General features: G+C 44.0%; 1 protein-coding gene across 3 annotated transcripts; it reads left to right on the top strand.

The window, feature by feature from the left end:
- The first annotated feature begins 1,631 nt into the window (after positions 1 to 1,631).
- LOC142599137 (follistatin-like) lies at positions 1,632 to 8,249 on the top strand. Of its 3 annotated transcripts, none has more exons than XM_075738803.1 (6): positions 1,632 to 1,903; positions 3,783 to 3,974; positions 4,369 to 4,587; positions 4,955 to 5,179; positions 6,215 to 6,445; positions 7,151 to 8,249. In XM_075738803.1, exons 1-6 carry the CDS (start codon positions 1,822 to 1,824, stop codon positions 7,231 to 7,233), a joined length of 1,032 nt encoding a protein of 343 aa, XP_075594918.1. In that variant the 5' UTR covers positions 1,632 to 1,821; the 3' UTR covers positions 7,234 to 8,249. The 3 variants fall into 3 exon arrangements, with proteins under 3 accessions (XP_075594918.1, XP_075594919.1, XP_075594920.1); XM_075738804.1 differs by having other exon boundaries at positions 1,686 to 1,903; positions 7,128 to 7,254; XM_075738805.1 differs by having other exon boundaries at positions 1,687 to 1,903; positions 6,908 to 8,249.
- Positions 8,250 to 9,249: the final 1,000 nt, after the last annotated feature.

The following is a 9,249-nucleotide window of genomic DNA, read 5'->3' as shown; positions in this document are numbered from 1 at the left end:
CTCGCTGCCTCCGCAGCCGGCAGGGGCTGCCCCGCACCTCTCCGCTGAACCGTGCCAGGGGGAAGGGGAAGGCGAGGTGGGACCGCCCCTCGGGGCACCTTGCGCCCAGGATCCGTTCCTTCCGGGAAGAGAGGCAGCTTTTGAAAGCAGCCCTTTATTTGGGTTTTGCTATTAATTGTTAATGTCATCTGCCGTTAGAGGGCACTAAGCAACCCTGCATTAACGCTGCTCCGGCGAGCGAGGAGGGAGAGGCAGGGAGAGAGAGAGAGTGGCACCAATTTGGGAAAAGATTTAAAAGGATATAGAGTCCTGGAGTTTCTGAAGTACTCTAAATGCCCGGGCACTGCTCAGTACGATGATCATAATAATAAAAAAACAAAACAAAACAAATGCAGCGAGGTCAATCATTTACCAGTCTGCTGCTTAATGCGTGTGACCGCAGGTGGTACCGAGGGACATTGTGATTCATGCCCACTTTCAAAGCAGGACCAGGGCCCAGTCTGAGGCACCCAAACAACTGTCTTCTAATATTAGTACGGCTGTATTTCTGGATCTATTATAGTCTGTCCAGACAGATCCCATTGTAATGGGATCTTTTATTAAAAGATTAGCACTCCTGCAGTTGGTGGAAAAAAATCTGTTATCACTGAGTTATTTAACGTTGTGGGGAGGAGGGGTGTGGGGAGGGCCGGGTAGAGGGCGTGGGCGGCCGTGGCGCACCGGCCCCTGACCCGGCACTGTCCGGGCATTCCTGTCTGCATACTTCGCAGGCTGTTGTGCTTTGGTGGCTCAGAAAAGCGAAAGAATCTAAATTAAAAAGGCAGCTTTTGAATAAACAATACCATTTTCCGTTAAGGAAATTGTTTTGTATAAAAGGAAATATCGCCTACTCAGTTTCATTCAGTGGTGCCAAAAAATGTTATAAATGAGAGACCGCCAACTTTTTCTAAGGGGACAATAATGCCGGACTGCTTAATAAACTAGTGCCCTAGAAGTTCATTATCGATGTTGCAATCTTTTCTGATTCTGAAAGGAGACGGCCTACGTCGCTCCCATTCCCATCTCGTCCTCTCGGGCTCCCAGTGAAAAGGCTGTCATTTGGGCACGGCCCTAGGTATTAAACTGTTATTTGGTTCTTTTTTATTTGTTTGTTTGTTTGTGGTTGGTCGGTTGGGTGTTTTTTGGGGGGGGCGAGTCCCGCCGAGCGAGCTGTGTGCGTGCCAGCCGCCTCCCACCCGTCGGAGGTGCGGGGAGTGGGATTTATTATTAGCAGCGACTTCGCGCGGGGATGGCAGCGCCCAGCGCGCGCGGAGCCGACCCCGAGCGGGCAGCCTCCGCACCTCCGCGCACCCGCCCGCTCCTCGCGCGGCGGCGACCCCTGCAGATCGCCTGCCTCCGTGGCGCGGGCGCGTCCGGCTCTGCGGCCGCCGCGGCCGGAGCTTGCGCTGCCTCCCGCTGCTGCGCTAACAGCTCCAGCGTCTCCGCCGCGCAGGGCTGGCGTGGGGCTGCGCGGGTGCGCGCCTGTGTGTGCATGAACCTAAAGCAGATAATTGGAGAGGGTTTCCAGAAGGTGGAAAATGTCACCTGATTCACACTGAACTTTTTAAATCTCCCCACCCCCGAGCAGACACACACACATTAGGAGACCGCCCACCGCAGACAGCTAAGACCCTCGTATAGATTTAAAGAGAGACTGCATTCAGAGCCTGACGTTCATTCAATAGAGCGATCAAAAGCAGGCTGGCTAGTGCTCGCTCCCTCTCCCTACTCCCCCTCACGCTGTTTCTGTGTGTGTCTCACTCCCTGCTTGCTATACTGAGGATGTTAAATCAGAGAATCCACCTGGGCATGCTCTTACTCATGATGTTTCTGTGCCACTTCATGGAAGATCATACAGTGCAAGGTAAGACCAGATTGTTTATTCGCAGATATGTTTATTAGTAGTATTGTTTTCTGTCTTTCGAGCACGGTTTAGTTTGCTTGCGGTGTTAAACGCCTCTCTCCAATGTCCAACAGGACAGAAGTTAACTGTGGGCATGGGATTGCTTTGTACCGAGGTGCAGAGGTAGTCATTTAGATTCCTTTTTGATTGGGTCTTTGCACTGCTCTGTATAGGCACAGAGGACAGCTAGGATGTTTCTTGGTATTTATTGTTATTATGCAACATGAATGAAGAGCAGCATCGCGAGGGAACTTTCTCAGTCTAGGCTCCCGAATGAGTGCTCAAAGTTTGTTGGTAATTTAGCTCAGATTTTTCTCTCGCCTGCCTGACGGAAGGAGAGGTGATGGTGGGGAGCCCCACAATTACAGCTGACATTTTTAGAAACCAATAAGTGGTCATTTTCCGGACATTCTTTTAATATTGGGATTTCCTCTCCCTCCTTTTTTTTTTTGTGAATAAATATTAGTGTTGTAAAATCTCCTGCACTGAAGAGTATGCTTAAATAATTTTTTTCCGTGCGAAAAAACCCAAACTCAAACCTGATATTGACAACTCTTAAGAGCCCTCTTTCGAGACAAGAGAATATTTACTTTTGGGACTTTTTTCCCCTTATCTTGACCATGTTCCAACCACAACCTCGATGTCTTACCATTGCTTGTTTTATCATTGTTTTTTTTCTCTTTTTTTTTCCTTCTCCCCCTCCTCGAGTTAGAACATAAGTTAAGCTAATGTAGGCAACTGTAAGACGCAAAACTTTTTTTTTTTAAGGGCGTTGTTTGTTGAATGATTTTTAGCGGGGGGTGGGGATCTTCCCCCGCGCACAGCGACATCTCGGCTGGCCGATCCTGACCCCTTGCTGCGGTACATTCCCATCGGAAAGGAGGCAGGATCAAGCCCTGGCTAGATTAGCACCAGAATCAATTGGTATTGAGTTGCTGGAGAAGTCACACTGGTTATTCACGAGAGACTCATCCCAACCAAAACTCTCCAGCTAAAAAGGGGGGAGGGGGCTGTGGTTGCTTGGACTAATGTTCTCGGCTTGACTCCACAAATAACAGGGATACTAGTTTAAAAAAAGACCAAAAAAAATAATCCCCCAAACAACCTCACTCTATCCGTTTTAAGGACAGTATACTTTCCTCTGAAATGCTTGAGGGAGAGACGGCACCTATAACTTTTCCAACTTGATCGATTTTTAAAACTCAGTAGCAACCTCCTACTCTATGTGCCCTTGTATTTTGTACACTTTGCTCACTTTTTTTTTTTTTTGAGCTCTGCTAACATATTAGTGAAGGAAAGACATTTGTTAATAGAAGCAGCAAAATGTGGAGATTTCGAAAGACTTCGGTAACAGCAAATGTTCCCAATTCGTGCAGATTGCAAAATGGGCTGGGACTGAAACTGTGTGGCACTAAAACAATGCTGCTGTGTAGCCGCGGAGAGGAGGGGAGGGCAGGGAGAGGAGGAAGGAATTTGCAAGCGAGATTTTCTTTTTATTCCCTTTTAAATGCACATCCATTTCAAGCCTCTGTCACGTGACGGCAGTGCTCCTTCTGCTCTACATATGGAATAAATACCTCGAAAACTGCTTCGTCCTGTTTTGGTCGGGTCTTTCTGGGTTTTTTGTTTTTGGTGTTTGGTGTTTTGTGTTGTTTGTTTTTAAACTGCACTCCCAAATGGGCTGGAGTAGCTGCGAGTTATGAAATGGAACAAATAAAAGTAAGCAGTCTAGTAAAAGTCATTGCAAAGCGCACGTGTTGTGTCTGTGTCACTGGTGACTGCCACTGATCCGGCTGGGTGTCTCCTTCTGCCCCTGCCCCCGCTCCCCTCACCCCCGCAGCTGGGAACTGCTGGCTCCGGCAGGCGCGGAACGGCCGCTGCCAGGTCCTCTACAAAACTGACCTGAGCAAGGAGGAGTGCTGCAAGACCGGCCGCCTGACAACTTCGTGGACAGAAGAGGACGTCAACGACAACACGCTTTTTAAGTGGATGATTTTTAATGGGGGAGCCCCAAACTGCATCCCGTGCAAAGGTGAGGGGGTGCTGGCGAGCCGCTCCTTGCTGAAGAGCGGTTCAGGCAGGGACTGGGCTGGGGGAGGAGGAGCGGGGAAGGAGCTGGAAGGGGGCAGCGCGATCCTCCTGCTTCCTGTACCAACCCCGGGATCAGTGAGAGGACCCCCATTTCTTCTCGGCTGCCGTGAACATCGTGGGGAGGGGAGCGACCTCTTCCCCTCCCACCCTCACTGGCGGGGGGGGGATTTCCTTCGAGTGGTGTTTCCTGGAGGGGGGAAAGGTGTTTTCTCTTTATGCCCAGGGGTCACAGTACGGTGTCTTTTTTTTTTTTTTTTTCCCTTCTTTAAGCAGTTTTGACACCAGGTCTGTTCTGCACGCTCGGTACTAAAGTGGTGCCTCTTTTCTTCCGTCAGAAACGTGCGAGAACGTGGATTGTGGACCCGGGAAGAAATGTAAAATAAACAAGAAGAACAAACCTCGGTGTGTTTGTGCTCCGGATTGCTCTAATATCACTTGGAAGGGCCCTGTGTGTGGCTTAGATGGGAAAACCTACAGGAACGAGTGTGCCCTTCTCAAAGCCAGATGTAAAGAACAGCCTGAACTTGAAGTCCAGTATCAGGGCAAATGCAAAAGTAGGTTTGCAAATCTAATCCAATCTCCCTCAAATGCCAAAGGGTGTGTGTCTGAGTGTAGGGAGGAGGAGCTGTTGGATGTACTTCCCCACAGGAACCGGACTGATGTTCCAAATGCTGGGAGACAGTAACTAAACCATGCTCAACAAGTAAGGATGTAGCCTGGATTGGGAGTTCCCCATAGTCCAGCAGCACTTGTTTCCCACCAGCTACCATGAGATGGGAAGATTTCCTCCCTTGGCCTTTAAATGATGAGAGCTGCTGAAGGCTTTTATCTGATCATTTGTTTCATTGCGTCACCCATTCACTCCTCGATGGGGCTCTGGGATCTCATATTAATCATTGTATGTTTCCATCTTTATTTCAGAGACCTGTAGGGATGTTTTATGCCCAGGTAGCTCTACATGTGTGGTTGATCAAACTAATAATGCCTACTGTGTGACATGTAATCGAATTTGCCCAGAGCCTACCTCCCCTGAACAGTATCTCTGCGGGAATGATGGCATAACTTACGCCAGTGCTTGCCACTTGAGGAAAGCTACCTGCCTACTGGGCAGATCCATTGGATTAGCCTACGAAGGAAAATGCATCAGTAGGTATCTCGGTCGGAGGGGTAAGGGTGGGGGGAGCTTCCTGGCTCAGCTGTTTCAGAATATCATGTGTGGAATTGGATGGATATAGCAAGCGTTGGGGAGGAGGAGACTTCCAGCAGCCTGGGTTTGCGCTCCCCTCCAGGAAAAGGAGAGCCAGGGTGAGCTTTGCCCCAGAAAAGATTGCAAAAGGGGTGAGGGAGTAGAGAGCCTGATTCTGCTTCTCTTGCTATCACTGTGGGTGCTGGCATTAGTATCCATGGGGAAGTACCTGCCATTAAATAGATGATGACATGGTTACAGTGTAACAAGGTCTTGATATTCAGTGGATTTGGATTCCTGGAAACAATTGTCTTCAAGTGGTCTTGGCAAAGCTTGTGTTAACTCAGTTGGAAACATCTGATCGCTTTTTCCTCTTTAAGAATATTGCAGAGTTTGGAGACAGTTTGTGGGTGAAGATAGGAAAATAATTTCTGTGCATCCTGACATTTTGTATTGTGATTTCCAGAAATGAGTGATAGTGAAGCATGTTATGAGGAAGCACCTTCAGGGCAGCCTCTGCTCCCCAAAACTGCTGGGAGGATTTGGGGGAGTCCCAGACTGCCTTTAGTTGTCATTGGCTGAGGTGAATTCCCTTTCCAATCTTGCAGACACTACTCTATGTGGGTTATTTTAAAAATAATTTATTTAGAAATGTTGAATGTGTTGGCAAATTCTGCACTTACTGCTAATTTGGGGAGCTGAATTTCCACTGACATCAAACGAAGCAGGAAGATCATGTACAGTTGGCAAATGTAATTCTGTATTCCCAGGGCCAAGCTCTGCTGGCACAGCTGTCTTTCCTCCTCCACATATAGACAGGCAATGGTGTCCAAGGGACTACTTGCTTTAGTAAAATCGGCAAGTATCATCACATCTACTGCATCTGAGCTTTGTCTATTCACAATTCATGGGGGAAAGGGAGTTTGGGGTTGTTTGTTGCTTTTCTTTTTCCTTTGTCTTTTCAATTACCTCTAGTATCCTGTGTATGTTTTTAGAAGCCAAATCCTGTGAAGATGTTCAGTGCAGTGCTGGGAAGAAATGCTTGTGGGATTTTAAGGTTGGCAGAGGCCGGTGCGCCCTCTGTGATGAGCCATGCCCTGAAAGCAAGTCAGATGAGGCAGTCTGTGCCAGTGATAACACAACTTACCCAAGTGAGTGTGCCATGAAAGAGGCAGCCTGCTCCACGGGTGTGCTTCTAGAAGTAAAGCACTCCGGATCTTGCAACTGTAAGTGAGATTTTTAACTCTGAAGGTAATCCCTAGGTAATGAAGACTTACACCTTTAAATATAAGAAAGCTTGATTTAGAGATTCAAGATATGGTACAGGTGCCATATAAGTACGTATCTATCATGCACACACTTTGGTTACTGATAAAATGCAATAGATCTTCAACAACCAGTTGGCTTTCAAGTTGGGGTTTTCGGGCTATTCTGAGGACAAGTCATTTTGTCAGAAAGGGGTTGCCCTAGGAGTGTAATTCTAGTGATTTTTTTCCTAATTTGTCTGCTCTCGTGTGCTTCACTGATTGCTTTATTAACACCTAGATAAACTCTAACTGTGTCCAAAAGAACAAGCTTAATGGTAGCACATGGGCACCTGGTTTAGCACAGTTGCCTCTACTAACTCTGAATGAAGGACACAAAGCAGTTAAACCTAGAACACAAGAGCACTTTTTATTTGATTTCAGGAATCTGCCAATAAAACCTGAGCCATTGATTCTTCAGAACTTTCTGCAGTTATGACTTCATAGATTATGTATAAAAAAACGTACTGCATAACAGCAGATGCCAAAAGGCATCTCAATACAAGTCACATAAAATGCAACACTGTATTATGGCTGTTCAGAGGGCTTTGAAAACATGCACTGAGCTGCTTCTGTGCTGTTGTTGTCCTTATTTAAACAACAGCTCCCCTGTATTCCCCCATCTAGCCATTAATGAAGACCCAGAGGAAGAAGAGGAAGATGAAGACCAGGACTACAGCTTTCCTATATCTTCCATTCTAGAGTGGTAAAACCTCCATCACTATTAGAACAGCCATTGGGCACAAAATCAATGTCCATACTGTAAATAAGTGTATGCTTATTTATTTTGGGGAGAAAAAAAAGTATACATATAGTTAAGTCTGGTAGACATTTATTTATACTGTGTCATGTTTTATAATTTATACATAAAATGTCTGGTTGACTGTACACCTTGTTTTTTGAAGAAATTTATTTGTTAGAGGAAGAGCAGTGTTATTTATTGTGAGGTCTCTTGCTTGTAAAGCTCAGCTTTTCTTTTTTCTTGTAATCTATAAAAGTCCATTCCTTAGAGCTTACCCACATGATTTCATCTCTTTGTTTCACTTACGTTAACTCTTTTCCACTTTAACAAACTTGCATGTAGGTTTCTGTTATGTTTATTTATTGGATTTTCTGCTTGCTAGTTCTGTACATAAAAGATCCCTCTGGTTTTTGTTTACAAAGAATCTTGACTGACCAAAAGGCATTGTAACTGACTTAAATATACTTCCAGGGTGCAGTGAGGGGATCTTTAAGGAAACTTCTTCCACTTTTCTCTACTTCTGATCACATAATGTACTGAAGTGATCTCAATGTACTGAGCATATATACTGTACTATATGTATTCCAGATGCAAAGAAATCGAATTATGAAGGTTGTTAATACCTACAGGGCTAAATGTAATAAGAATAAAGGATTTATTTTATTTTTATTGTTTTATTTTTTTGTAACATGCATAAATGTTTTGTCAGGTGTTTCCTTTAAGATGGTCTTGCAGTACCACTTTCAAAGTTTTGTTTTCCCAATCAGTGTGTCACTAAAAGTTATATCAAAGCTTTATCAGTTCAAGTTTCTTGCTTTTCATAATACTTTTTTTCTGATGTAATTTTATATTTTCAAACATAGTGAGTTAAATATAAATTCATTTAAATATATAGTTTTGTACTTTTCTACCATGTAAATGTGCAATGTATATACAACTTATAATGTGTATTTGTAAATAAATGATGAGTGAAAAAATAAAAAATGGAATTTTCCCTAGAGACAGTCCTCAGGTCTTGGTTTTAAAGGGTTCTGTCCCTCTGATGCAGAGAAGACATACTGGTGGTTAAGGGAAAGGAGGCTTGTACATGACATCATAGCAGCAAAACACACTGGTTAAGGCCAAAGCTTTCAGCTGACATCATTGATTCAAGAAACCCTTTTTTCAGACAGAAGCAATATCTCCAGTTCATTGGTATTAATTAATTTTATATTCAAGTACATTGATGGAGGAGAAGAGATTTGACATTTTTGTTTCCCCCTCCATCCTCTAAATAAAAAATCTGTCATTTCTTGGACATACTTAATTTTCATATTTCTAGGAGGTTTTGAACATGCATTTGAATTTTTACTAAGCTTCAGATCCATGTTACTGGGGTTGAAGTTGTATCACCATTTTAGATAGATGACCAATAGAAAAAGCAAAACACGGTCTAGTTGCCTAAATGCATGATGTGTAACAATTAGCACAAAAGACCAAAAAAAAACCCAAAACAAAACCCCAAACCATCAAAGAACACATTATCACTTGGGGAAATTATTTGCCCCCAAAAGGAAGGCTAATTCAGAAGTTCTTTTTGATGAACCAATATTCAGACTGGACAACACTTTTAAGAATGAATACTAATACAGTGAATTGAGGAAAGGTAACAGCCATAAGCATGGGAAGGACCAAAATGCTACCTGGGCCCAAATAAGGCCCCACTTATCAAAATTTCTCTATTATACTGCATAAAACTTAAAAATGTACTGAAGCACTTTATTCAATAGTGTTTAAGTACTTTGCTGAACTGAGATTTGAGAGCAGAAGTTGACTTACCCATTTTGTTTAAATACAGATCATATTTAAAGGCTGTTCCTGCTACAGACTAAACTAATTTGTTATGGATTCTTTAGCATTATCCAAAGCAAATATAATTTATTAATCTATGAATACATAAAAACTACAGGTGTGCATTTATAATACAGTATTCAAAATAATAAAA

Source organism: Balearica regulorum, chromosome W (genome assembly GCF_011004875.1).
Source record: "Balearica regulorum gibbericeps isolate bBalReg1 chromosome W, bBalReg1.pri, whole genome shotgun sequence".
NCBI lineage: Eukaryota > Metazoa > Chordata > Aves > Gruiformes > Gruidae > Balearica > Balearica regulorum.
This window is presented reverse-complemented; position numbering and strand designations above follow the sequence as displayed.

Bases quoted from the DNA above. Each gene is read 5' to 3' on its own strand.
- LOC142599137 (XM_075738803.1), top strand. From the start codon at position 1,822: ATGTTAAATCAGAGAATCCACCTGGGCATGCTCTTACTCATGATGTTT. The intron at 1,904-3,782 runs GTAAGACCAGAT...TCACCCCCGCAG, and splicing joins GGAAGATCATACAGTGCAAG to CTGGGAACTGCTGGCTCCGG. The intron at 6,446-7,150 runs GTAAGTGAGATT...TCCCCCATCTAG, and splicing joins GCACTCCGGATCTTGCAACT to CCATTAATGAAGACCCAGAG.